The sequence below is a fragment of the Juglans microcarpa x Juglans regia genome, chromosome 7S (genome assembly GCF_004785595.1).
Source record: "Juglans microcarpa x Juglans regia isolate MS1-56 chromosome 7S, Jm3101_v1.0, whole genome shotgun sequence".
Lineage (NCBI taxonomy): Eukaryota > Viridiplantae > Streptophyta > Magnoliopsida > Fagales > Juglandaceae > Juglans > Juglans microcarpa x Juglans regia.
In genome coordinates, this window is record NC_054607.1 from 6,661,450 (window position 1) to 6,674,921 (window position 13,472).

General features: G+C 36.0%; 1 protein-coding gene across 1 annotated transcript; it reads left to right on the forward strand.

The window, feature by feature from the left end:
- The first annotated feature begins 5,037 nt into the window (after positions 1-5,037).
- On the forward strand, positions 5,038-7,381 carry LOC121240563. The gene is made up of 3 exons (XM_041138030.1): positions 5,038-5,380; positions 5,688-5,730; positions 6,977-7,381. Exons 1-3 carry the CDS (start codon positions 5,102-5,104, stop codon positions 7,126-7,128), a joined length of 474 nt encoding a protein of 157 aa, XP_040993964.1. The 5' UTR covers positions 5,038-5,101; the 3' UTR covers positions 7,129-7,381.
- Positions 7,382-13,472: the final 6,091 nt, after the last annotated feature.

Below are 13,472 nucleotides of genomic sequence, written 5' to 3' on the forward strand. Positions count from 1 at the left end.
TTTTCCTACAACTGTTTTCTATTTTTGTCATGGTATTTAGGGAACTCTTGAGAAAAGAGTTTTCCCTTTCTTCTTCATTTTCATCCTTTCCATGGCATTTTCATTGGTTATCTCTATGCCACAAAAGGTTACAAACTTTTTGACCCCATTACTAAAACTGTTTTTGTATCTCGAGATGTGGTCTTTCATGAGTCTATATTTCATTTTCTAACTTCTGTTTTACCACCTCCCCCATCAATTGAAAATCCCTCACTTGTTCTCCCTTTATCCGTACTTGATCTTCGTGTTGTTCCTACTGATGTATCTCTAATTGACACTACATCTTCATCTCATGCTGCTTCCCCTATTGATTCTATTGATGCATCCTCATCTTCCCTTTTTATACCCCATGCCATGCCTACTCGTACCTTCACTAGAATTAGAAAAGTTTCAGGCTACATGTTTGATTTTCATCACAGGCTCCTTACATCTTAGACCTCACTCCAACCTTCCCCTTATGCCAAATGGTAATTTGCAAGCAAGTAATCCTCACCCTTTAGCTTCTACTCTCTCTTATGATAATCTTTCAACTTCTCATAGAACCTTCACTTTAAAATTATCAAGGATTTATGAACCCAAGTTCTTTCATGAGACTGTGTCGCCCTCACTAGAGAAAGGCTATGGCAGATGAGATAGTAGCCCTAGAAGCCAATCAGACTTGGGAACTCACTACATTACCTACTGGTAAAATTCCTATTGGTTGTCGATGGGTTTACAAGGTTAAACTTAGGTCTGATGGGTCCATTGAGAGGTACAAGGCCAGATTAGTGGCCAAGGGTTATACCCAATAAGAGGGATTCGATTATTATAAGACATTTTCACCTATTGCCAAAATGGTAACTGTTAGGATAGTTTTGGCTCTTGCTTCAGTTTATAAATGGCACCTCATCCAATTAGATGTTAGCAATGCATTTTTGCATGGTGAGCTTCATGAGGAAGTGTATATGAGCTTGTCACTAGGCTTTGCTAAATAGGGAGAGCCTCAACAAGTGTGTAAGTTACTCAAGTCTCTCTATGGCTTAAAGCAAGCCTCGAGATAAAGGTTTAACAAATTCTCCATTGCAGATTACTCTTTCTTCACCAAAATTACTAATCATCATTTATAGCTTTGCTTGTGTATGTAGATGATATATTAATAGCCTCTAACGACATGAGTGCAGTTGAGGAACTCAAATTGTTTTTGGATAGCAAGTTCAAGTTGAAAGATTTGGGTCTTCTAAAATATTTCTTGAATATTAAGATAGCTAGAACAACAAATGACATTACTCTTAGTCAGAGGAAATATGCTTTAGAAATCCTTGAAGATAGTGGGATGTTAGGGAGTAAGGTGTAGAAATTCCCTATGGAGCAGAATTTAAAGTTGAGCAGAACAGAAGGCAACTTGCTAGATGATCCTACAACATACAAAAGGTTGATAGGCAGACTGATATACCTCACTATTACAAGGCCAGATATCTCATATGTGGTTCAAGTGCTTTCTCAATTTATGGATAAGCCTAGACAAACACACCTTACATCAACAAATAGAGTACTGCAATACATTAAGGGAACTCCAGGGTAGGGTCTCTTTCTATCTTCTAAGTCAAAGCTGTATCTAAAAGGCTTTGCAGATGCAGATTGGGCTGGGTGTATAGATACCAAAAGAAGTGTTACTAGCTTTTGCATATTTCTTGGAGATTCATTTATTTCATGGAGATCTAAAAAGCAATCCACTGTTTCTAGAAGTTCTGCAGAGGCTGAATATAGATCAATGTAATCAATAGTTTGTGAATTGATGTGGCTAGTTCAACTGCTTAAGGATTTGAATGTTCCTCATCCACATTCTGCATTGTTGTTTTGTGATAACCAAACAACCTTACACATAGTTGCTAACTCCGTATTTTATGAGAGGACAAAACACATAGACATCGATTGCCATATAGTGAGGGAAAAGCTTTAAGCAGGACTAATCAAGACATTGCATGTCAAGAGTAATATGCAGTTGGCAGATGTTTTCACCAAGGCTTTGGGGCAGTAGCAATTTGAAGCCTTAATCTCCAAGATGAGACTATTAAACATATATAGTCCATCTTGAGGGGGAAGTGTTAAAAGCACTAGTAGTAATTATTCTAGAAGATTCATTTTTCACACATGTAAATTTTTCATATACACGTCAATAGGTTTGTTAGTATTTGTCTTTTTTTATTCTTTGCATCAGTGTTGAGCAGAGGACACACAGTTGTATATAACGGCCATAGTGGTTGATGTGTAATCATCAATTTTTAGTGGAAAGAATATTTTCCCACAACTATTTTCTATTTTTGTCAAATTGTTTAAAAAAAAAAAGAAACTTGTAGAGAGTCCTATGCTGGATGAGGACTCGGGTACTAGGTTGTTGGAGAGCTCCGATGAGTGGTTGCGGCCATGGCAGTGACTGTGACAGCTCACCAAGGCGTCGAGGCTGGCGGCGTTAGATCAAACTCCGGTGAGAAAGGCAAGGTGACCAAAGTAATTACGGTGGAAACCGGTGACCACAACAGGAAACTTTGGCACTCTCGAAGATACGGTCGGACATGGATGGAGCTTCAGGGAAAGTGTTAAGGGTTACTTGTGGGAAGAGGTTTCCAGGTGATGTTTTCTTCTTTTTTTTCTCCTTTTTTTTTAATGGACTTACATCTGCCACATCAATTTCATCCACAATTTCATGCACAAAATAGACTGTACTAGCATAATTGTTTTATTAACTCATTTCATCTTCTGATTATAATTTTTTTAAAATTTATACACAAAATTTAATAAATAATTCAACTTTTTTAAATTACAAAACAAAATAATATTAAAAAATAATATTCTAATAATATTTTATTTAACTTTCAGCTTTCATCACATCTTGACTTATTATCCATACCTCACCTAAGGAATGTTTGGAGAATTAAATGAGATGATAATCCTGTAAATAGTAATGAAATGATTTGAGTTAAAACGTTTTATTGACACCAATCTTAAAATGAGATTAGATGAAATAAAATGATTTGTCTGCCCAAATACATATAAGAAATAAATATAAATACTAGAACAACCTTAATTTTGAAAAATGTTGTTATTTATATTGGAGGTGATTTTTTGTTAACAGATATAAGAATTCAAATTGATTGGTACGGAATGATTTTTGTAAGGCATCACCTTCACAAGTTTCTCATCTTCAACAAACACAATTACATTCATTATCAATTCTTAATTTTTAAGAATTATAATTTTTTTAAGAAAATATATTTATGATTATTTTAAAATTTTCTACTTCTCATTCGAAAACTATCTTCTTCTTTTGTTTACTCAGTAAAAAGAAGTGTTCACACATGACATCGTGGTGTGTTTTTCATCTTGAAACAAGACGTGTTCCGAGGGTCAAGCATATAGGATTTTCAATTTTATAATTTTGAGAAATTACATAAAATCCTTACACCGCATACTTTCATATAATTAATATGTAATTTGTCATTTTTATATTTTTATCTTCATCCTTAAATATGTTTGTGTTTAAATATAATGATAAAATTAATAAATCACATATTGTTTAGATAGAGATGTGTGATGTAATGCTTTCTTATAGCATTTTTATATCACTTTTTTGCATATTTCCATCATTTTAATCCATCTTTTTCGTTTGTTTTATAAGATTGTTAGCTAACATTAATGAGACATGGCATTCTCCATGCCATGCAAGTCGTCCCATAAAAAAATTATAAAAGCTTAAAAACATATACTTATTAAGAAAATTTAAAAAATTATAAACAAAATTAATTGGAAATGAAAGTGCTGAGGGCTAGTTTGGCTATTATTTATTATTTTATTATTATTATTTATTACTATTCACTATTATTTAATATTCTATTATTATAATTTTATTACTATTTACATAATATCTGATATCACCTCACTATCCAAACACAATCTAAATTTTTTAATTGTCATATGAACAATGAAAATATGGATCCAGAAGTTTGAGTCATCTCTATAGTGGACAGATGAGAAAGTTCTAAATTCTTAAAATTGAAGGTAACCATTTACACTTTTCAAGATAACGTGACATTCTTTAAAATTTTAAATTTAATTAGATGAGATGAGAATTTTGTGAATAGTAATGAAATTATTTAAGTTAAGATGTTATTAGATTTTGGAAACTGGAAGAGAAAATGTTAAATAAAAATATTATAAAGCTAAAAATTTGTTTGAATATAATTTTTTAATATAATTTTTCTTTTGAAATTTGAAAAAGTTATATTATTTTTTGTGTTTTATTTAAAAATTTGAAAAAATTATAATTATTAGATGAAAAAATTAAAGATTTCAAATTAAAAAATATTTTATATTTGAGTGATATTTGAAAAAAAAAATTATAAGAGATCTCGCTTTCCAAACATGACCTTAATTTTATTCGGCAAAATATTTGTTAATGGACTGTGCTACTCACACCAAGAAATCCCACAGACACTTTGTATTGATAGTGTTAATTTTTTGGTACACATAATTGACAGACTTTTTCGATGGGTTTACCATTTTCCTTTGTCAATAAATCATAATTTTTTTTTAGACATGAAAAATGAGGGATTCGATCATTGATTCTCAAAATTAAGGTGTTTTTAATTGATCCAAATGATATTGACAATAAATCATAACTTTTATCAAAGGAAAATGATACTAATCCCATGATTTTGTCTTCTCAAAATTTCTGTTTGAGTATTTTAATTTTTTTTAATAGTTAAGGATGTGATTATTAGTAAAATTGTGCATTTATTTATTTTTAAATATTTAAGATGTTTAAAAAATACTTGAAAGAAAAAAAAATATGCAATTGGATAAGTTGGCAAACTCACTAAACTGCAGCACCGTTTACCAATTAATAGAAAAAATGCGGCCAAAAACTTAAAACTAAAATTAAGGGGTCAATTTACCAAATATTAAAACTATCGAGGTCTTTAAAAAAAAAAAAAAAAACGTCAAAACCCTCACTTCTCAGTCGCTTCGAAGAGCACGAAAGCCGAAAGTTTTTCACCGAGAAGAGAGACACAGCCGAACTCCAGAAATGGCGACCGCTCTGGCGAACAGAGCTTCGAGCGATCGAGCTCTAAGCCTCTTGAAGCTCCCATTCAGCTTCCTCAGAAGCTTCAGTGCTGCTTCGCAATCTCCTTCTGCGCCAAATCCCAATGCTTCTTCCTCGGCCTCGAAGAAACCCAAGAGAAGAAAGAAGAAGAACCTGTTCGAGGTCGCTCAGTTCTTACCTAGCTGGGGACTCGGGTACCACATGGCCAAGACTCACTGGACCGGGGTCTCCTACGAGATCACGAAGATCAATCTATACAAGGTCATTTTCTTTCTCTCTGCCTCGCTGATTTTCCATTGTTATTTTTTTTGCGAGAAAATGTGGGAAAATTACTGGAAGTTTTCCATGCCTATTGGAAAAAACCCAAAATCCGGTTATCCAAATTTTTTCGTTGAATTTACCTAAACCATTGTCTTATCTTGAGTGATGTGCATGCCCGCAATTTTTCTTTCCTACAGTTTCTCGGCAGCCAAACAACGATTTGGTTCAATTTTATGCTTCTTTTGTCCGCCACTCTCTTATAGGTTTAAGGGTATAGGGTTTATGTGGTTGCTGGGTTCTGTTGCAGGATGGTAGGCATGGCAAGGCATGGGGAATCGTTCACAAGGACGGTCAGTGTTTGGTTTCATACTTCTTAAAGAATTGAAATTTGTTTTTCGATATTGGTATTAGATTTGCTGACACTGCACCTGCTGCTGTTACTTAATATATCTAGAGATTTTTTCTCTTAATTAAAAAAAGAGGTAAGTTCATGCTTTATTGCTCAGTGTCATTACGTCGGGTGTTGCTTTTTCTGTTTTACTGTATAATGAATCTAAAAAGAGTTTCGGTTTAGGGAGTGAGCTGTTTACCTTGTTGGAATTATTTGATTGGGTTTAGTATGGCCTTCGCAATTCTTGAATCCCTTGATGCTGCAAACTTTAATATATCTGTAACGCTCTACTCGTAGAAAAAGATTAAAAAAGACTGTTGCTTTCCACCATAACAAATTATTATTTAAGCTCAAGGATTTCTTTGCGCCAAGTCTCAGTCGTGCTTATTAATCTTTTCAATGTTGAAATGCTGAAAAGGTGTGACCCAGAAAACTCATAATCTTTGATTAGTTGTTTCTTCACGCTAGTCGTGTCTAAGGGTTCAAATGTCTCTTTGCACTGGCTGTGTCTATGTATTCAAACAATAAGACCAGATTAAAAGTAGTTTTGCATTATGGGGATCAGTTATCTCATTTTGCAATCTTCTGTAGAGTAGTTGGTTCAAAAAGGCTAATTCGCTTTTGTCTTCTTTGGTTGACCTTAGTAACTTAATCTCCTGTTTTGATGATCCTAAGTAACTTATAATTATGGACTTGGAATGGAACATGTAGATTTCATCTTAGATTTGTTTTATTTTGGCTGACCAATTATCAGATATGCATTTCTGTGGGAAATCAGACTGAAATGTATAATTGACTTGAAGGTCATCTAAAAAAGTTACATTAGTTATTTCAGTGTTTATGGTCCAAGAAAGTTTTGTTACTGTTTTCGATCTTTGGTCTTTCATCCAAATCTCAGGTCCATAAAAAAGTTTATAATAGTAAATCATTTTATGGTATCAAGAGTAAGGATTATACAAATTGCTTCAGATCGTGATTACTTTTTCTAGTTGCAAGAGCATTGTTGTTATGTGTTGGTTCACTAAATGCCTGTTTTCTGTAGTTGCTAGTTATTTCACAATATTTGGAGCTTGTTATAAAGGTTAGATTTATTAGTGTATTTCAAGGTAGAAGAATTATCTGATTTCAAGGCTCGATTTATCTATTTCTGTAGTTTATTGTGTTTTGATCTATCAAAAAAGCTTATTTGCTAGAATTTGATGCAGGCTTGCCAGCTGCAGATGCACCAAAGAAAATAAGTGGAGTCCACAAGCGTTGTTGGAGGTATATTCCAAACTTGAAAAAAACAACGGAGATTGCACCCAACTTGACCAAATGTGCTGAAACTGCCCCGAAAGCTGAAGTTCAAGCATCTTGAATCGTATCGACTAATAATAGATACTGGTTGCCTGACGTGTTATACCCTGATGTCCTTTTTCAGCCGTTGATGCCCCACTATTTTAGAGTTTCACTCCATTGGCACCGATGTCGGCTGTAGTTTGTTCTCTATTCAGTTCTTTCTGGATGTATTTGATGCTTTTTTGTAGCATCCTTGTGCACTGGAAGCAAAAGAAACGGCCTTTCGGCAATGCAAATGAAAATATGTCATCACAAGTGAAGGTTGAGCATGATGGATTTTTTTCGCATTCAGTTTTCATGTTTTTGGAGTGATGCTTAATTCAGTTTTCATGGTATCTGAAGAAATCTGGAGATTCAATGGGTGTTTGATTAGGACAGGCTTGAGGCAGGATGTATCTTTAATTTCTGTCCTCGTTTGGTCCAACTCTCTTTCATTCTATGATGCTTACCCGAGGCAGGAAGGCATGTCCTTAAATTAGTATTTAATTTGTAGGGACCAGCTTTTCCCATTGATATCTGTTTTCCAATGGAAGACTCATTCAAGTACCTCTCGTGCCTCGAAATCCGAAAAGCGATTTCCCCTTTTGCTCGGTTCAATCTGGCAGGTAGATGAGGTATAAACTTTTCATTTCATCGTTATAAATTTTTTAAATTTTTATATAAAATATAATAAATAATTTAAAAATTAAATTCACATTTTTTAAATTTTAAAATAATAACAATATTAAAATAAAATATTTTAAACTCTCAAATAAAATATAAAATTCTCATCTCATCTTCCAAACTTGCCCATCTTCCAAACTTGCCCTTGAGACGGAGACTCAGCTATAACAGATGAGAAATAAGATATGATTCAGGAAAAATGGATTTTCTTGAGTGTATGCAATATGGCTACCGCGGGGCCCCTTTTGGGCTCGTCGGCGTCAGGGAAACTGCGCTCCTTTGTAGAGATGGTCTCACAGTCACTGGCTCCGTTGCCTAAAGTGGAAGTGCTGATTCATGTGCCGAAAATTATTGACGGTACATCTTGTATTTTATTCACGTGAGGAGATAAAAACATCTGCTCAGTGTTTTAGATTTTCTTTGGTGATGGAGCTCATTTGCCAACGTCCATCGTTGGATGAGATACGTGCGTTTATAAAAAATCGGTGGGGTTTAAATAAGCAACCAGTTGTATCAAGTATGCGACGCCCTCGTAACATTTTCCTTCGGTTTTCAATTGAAGCTGATTTCGTCAAAACCTTTTTCAGAGAGGCTTGTGAGGTAGAAGGGAAGCCTTACAAGATTTTTATCTGGAGCCCAGATTTTTCAGAGAAATATGAGCCTTCCATGGTTCTAGTTTGGGTGGTCCTCCTTGGACTGCCGCTAATTACCATGAGTCATTCCTTTGGAGTCTGGTGCTTCCAATTGGCAAATATATTAGGAGGGATAATAGCACGCGTTGCGCTACACGAACGGATGGAGCAAGAGTCTGTGTGGAGATGGATGTAGCTCTAGACTCGATCCCTAGTTTTTGGATTGGTTATCCAAGGAAGTCTGCCTATAGATATCAGGAAGTAGTTTATGAAACTTTGTCGGCTTATTGTTCTCATTGTCATATGTAGGGCCATAATTCTAAAACATGCAAACGAGAGATCGATGCAAAGAAGTCAGGTGATCTAAAAAAATGGAAGGAGGCAAGGTGATGAAAAAATGGGTTCCCAAAATCCTAGAAAATAATTTGGAGGAAATTTTGAATCAGGATTTAGGAGGAGAATCAGGATTTAGGAGGAAAATTGAGTTTAGGGGACATGGAGGATCCAAAGATTTTGGAAGTTGAAAACAAAGTTGCCAACAATGACAATTAGGAATCTTTCCAGCCAAAGAAAGTGATTGAGGATGCTAACAAAGATGTTTTACCTTTAAACCAAGAGACATTGTTTGTGATTGAAGATGTGTCTGAGGAGCAGGAAATGATAATAAATCATTTTCAGGCCCAGTTGCAAGGAAAGGAGATGGAGAGAACCAATGAGGAAAGGGTGCATGAAAGGTTTGATGTGCAGGAAACAAGTTCTAGTTAGGATAGACATCCCGTGCAGGAGGGTGTTGGCATGGGGTCTGTGAGACAGCCTTGTGCTGATCATCCTGAAACTTCTCTTTCTCTGGAGTAGGTGGGTGTTGGCGAGGGGTCTGGACTATTTCGTGTTGACCAACATCTAGAACATGGTTCTTCTGTCTCGGAAGATGAAGAGGATGAGTCTGACATTGCTCATTTACAAAATGAGACAAATTCGTTATCAGAAAACGAAGGCCAAGAATGCCAGTCAGAAAAGGAAGAGGAATTTAAGCCAAGAAGTTCCAAAAGGGCTAAGAGCAAGCCCTTACGTTTGAACCTATGATTAAGCCAATTTTATTTTGGAACCTTAGGGGCCTTGGGACCTTTAAGAGGAGACTGAATAAGTTAGTTTGCATGTATAGGCCAATGATTATTGCGTTGGCGGAACCGTTTTTGAATGACAGTCATTTGAGTCGTTTAAAAGTTAAACTTTGTATGGAGGGTAGTGTTTCTTATGAGGTATGTGGTGGCAAGATTTGGTTATTATGGGCTTCTGGAGTCAAGGTTATGGTGCGTAGTGTTGTCCTCAATTGTGGTCGGTTAGACTGGAAGAGGATAACCATTATATTATCTCCTTTGTTTATGCAAAGTGTCAATAGTCGGAAAGAAGAAGCTTATGGGTTAATCTCCAAAGTATTAACCCAGGAAATGATCTGTGGATGGTTTTTGGGACTTCAACATAATTCGCAATGATGAGGAACGTAAGGGTGGAAGACCAAGATCTGCAGTGGCTATGACATATTTCAATTCTTTTATTGATGACACTGGTTTGCTGGATATGAATCATGAAGGTAATATGCTTTCATGGTGTAATGGACAACATAGCCTTTCAAGAAGTTGGGTTCGTTTGGATAGGGTGATGATTAATTCTCCTTTACTTTTATGTTGCTCTGAGGCTTCCATGAAGTATTTACTGTAGGCATCTTCAGACCATTCTCCTATGGTTGTGTGGATGGAGAGCGATAATACTAAATATGGTTTTTCGAGCTTTAAGTACCAGAGAATGTGTGAGACCCATTCGGAATTCCGAAATTGTGTTCATAGATCTTGGGAAAAGTAGAGGGGAGGTCAAGGTATGGTTCGGTTAGCTGGGAAGTTAAAAGAGTTGAAGCAAAGCCTGAAGGCGTGGAATAAAAATGTTTTCGGTTTTACAATTGAAAATATTAAAAGGCTTGAGGATCGGGTGATGCGTTTGGAAGAACAATTGCAAGTTGAATTTAATGAGGACTCCGATCTTGACCTTTTGGTAACAAAAGAGGAGTTTGATACTTGGATGCATAAGGAGGAGCTTCACCTAGCTTAACAAGCTAAGTAGCAATGGCTTACGACAAGTGAGGCAAATGCTTCATTTTTCAATGCTTTTGTATCTAGGCAGTGTAAAGTAGTGAGGGAGATGACTCTAAATGATGGGCGGTGCTTAAAGAGTCCAGAGGAGATCCATAATGGGGCGGTTGAATATTTTTCGGATTTCTTGATGTATAAGAATTCTAATCCATTACCGGATCTCTCTAGTTTGTCTATGGAGGTCATTACTGACAGTGATAATCAGAAGCTCATTGAGCTCCCTTTGATCCAAGAGATTAAAGATGCTATCTTCTCCATTCTATCGGATAGTAGTCTGGGACCTGATGGGTTTAGAGCTAGTTTTTATAAATATTGTTGGGATATTATTTCTATGGATGTAGTGGATGCGGTACATGATTTCTTTCGAGGATCTCCTTTGCCAAGAGTATTTTCGGCAACTTCTCTAGTTCTTATCCCGAAAATTGACAACCCTAAGAGCTTTGATAAATTCCGTCTTATCAGCTTGTGTTCTGTGTTCTATAAAATTTGTAGTAAAATTATGGTTCGACGAATTTCCTCTCTTCTGTCCCAGTTTATTTTCTAGGAACAAAGAGCTTTCATTCATGGATATAGTATATTTGATAATATTATCTTGTCACAGAAGTTGACACATAATCTGCATAAGCCAACCCGGTGAGGTAATGTTATTATTAAAATTGATATGGCTAAGGCTTATGACAATATTGAATGAGATTTCTTGATACATGTTTTGAAGGCGTTTGGGTTTTCGAATCTGGTATGTGAGTTGATTAGAAATTGCATATCTTCCCCTTGGTTCTCAGTTATTATGAATGGTGTTTCTAAGGGCTTCTTTAAGGCTAGGTGGGGGCTTAGGCAGGGAGATTCAATCTCTTCTCATCTTTTCATTGTGGTGGAAGAAATTTTGTCTAGATTGTTGAAGAAAAATTTTGATCAAGAAAACATTGGAGCTTTTTATCATCCTCGGGGCACTCTCCTTATTTCACATCTTTTATATGCGGATGACATTGTCATTTTTGCAAATGGAAGCAAGTCATCCTTGAGGAGCATCTCGGCAACGTTAGAGACATGAAAAATGGTCAGGTCAATTTGTTAGTAAAGAAAAGTCCTCAATTATGTTTTCAAAGCAATTCACAATTGCAAGGCGACGGGTTAGTCTTCATATTACGAGTTTTTCTGAAGGTTCTTTGCCTTTTAAATACTCGGGGTCACCTATTATTTCAGGGAGGCTTAGGGTAATACATTTTGATGAGATGTTGTCGAAGATTAGAGATATAATTGGTGGATGGAAGGCAAATCTTTTATCTAGTGGCGCACGGGTTCTTCTTTTAAAGCATGTTCTTGGAAGCATGTCTATTCACCTTTTTTTCTATTCTGCAGGTCCCAAAGTCGATTCTTATCAAGATGAACATGTTTTTTAGCAATTTTTTTGGGGTCTTCATGAAGGAAAAACCAAAGAAGCATTGGAGGGCATGAGAGGCAATTTGCAAACCAGAAAAAGAAGGTGGAATAGGGATGCGAAATCTGCAGGATATAAAAAAATCTTTGCATATGAAATTTGCTTGGAAACTTCTTGCGGATGATTCTTTATGGTCTCGATATTTCAAAGCAAAGTATGTTAAGAATTCTCCTATTTCCCTTGTCAATCCTTTCTCAGGATCGAGCTTTTGGAGAATGGTTATTGGTTGTATCCCGGATGTTATCAAACAGGCTAAATGGAAAATAAAGTCTGGAAAATAAAGTTTGCTAAATGGCAGAATGGTCCCCTTTATGATCATTATGATATGGTGAGTACACAAATTTGAGATTGAAGGAATTATTGGTGGAGGATCGATGAGGCTTTGAACTTATTAATTGGCTAGTTAGACCTGATCATATGGAGGGGATAATGCAAACTTTGAGGGGCAAGAAACCTAGCGTTGATGTCCTCATTTGGATGCCTAATTCAGATGGAAAGTTTTGCACTTAGAGTGCTTGGGAAGTGATTCAGGTAAAAATGCCTAGAATATTGTGGGTTGATTGGGTATGGCATTCTAGTGTTCCTAAATTCAAGGTGGTAACCATGTGGAAGGGGCTCAATAATGCTTTGAGTGCGGATGATCGAGTTAGAAAGGTTGGTATTCCAATTGTCTCAAAATGCAATTGCAGTAAAAATGGAGCTTATGAGGATCAGAGTCATGTCCTAGCTGAGTGTGAGTTTGCGAGAAATATTTGGAAGAAGGCAAAGATTGGAGAAAAACTCAAGGTGGGGAACATATTGTTTGGATGAGATGAGTTGATTCTCAAGGGGTTGCTATATTCCTCCTAAAACTGGGAAAAAAAAAAATTTGTAGACAGTTCGTTGGTGTCGACCAACTGTAGGGCGTTATAAATTGAATTCAGATGGCAGTAGTAGAGGAAATCCGGGTGCAACAGGGGCAGGAGGTCTTATACGTGATTCTAATGGGAAATTGGTAACAACTTTCTCGGTTTCCCTAGGACAAGGCAATAGCTCATTTGCAGAATTTATGAGTATTTTTCATGGTCTTAAAATAGCAAAAGGTATGGGTATTAATCACTTAGACCTGGAACTTAATTCCATTACTGTTGTAAACTGGCTGTGAAAATCAGTTTGTGGACTCTAGTACATTGGAGATTATTGGGAGGAGCTGCAAGAGATGATGAAGGGCATGAATATAAGTATAACAAACGTGTATAGACAAGGGAATGCCCCAGCAGATATGTTGGCGAGAATGGCCTCGAAGGGATGCATTTCAAATTGGAATTCTTTTGCAGAGCTGCCTTGGAGATTATGTGGTCTTTTAAAGACAGACAAACTTGATCTTCCATACATCCGTAATGCTTAATGTTTCTGTATAGATATGGGTAGTTTTTTGGTTTTTGTAGAGTTTGTTTTGTTGGTTGTAATTCTTTGATAATAAGGTTCTTCTATCGGAAAGTCTTGT

Excerpts from the sequence above, each read along its gene's own strand:
- LOC121240563 (XM_041138030.1), top strand. The coding sequence starts at position 5,102 with ATGGCGACCGCTCTGGCGAACAGAGCTTCGAGCGATCGAGCTCTAAGC. Across the intron at positions 5,381-5,687 it reads CGAAGATCAATCTATACAAG|GATGGTAGGCATGGCAAGGC; the intron begins GTCATTTTCTTT and ends GTTCTGTTGCAG. Across the intron at positions 5,731-6,976 it reads GGGAATCGTTCACAAGGACG|GCTTGCCAGCTGCAGATGCA; the intron begins GTCAGTGTTTGG and ends AATTTGATGCAG.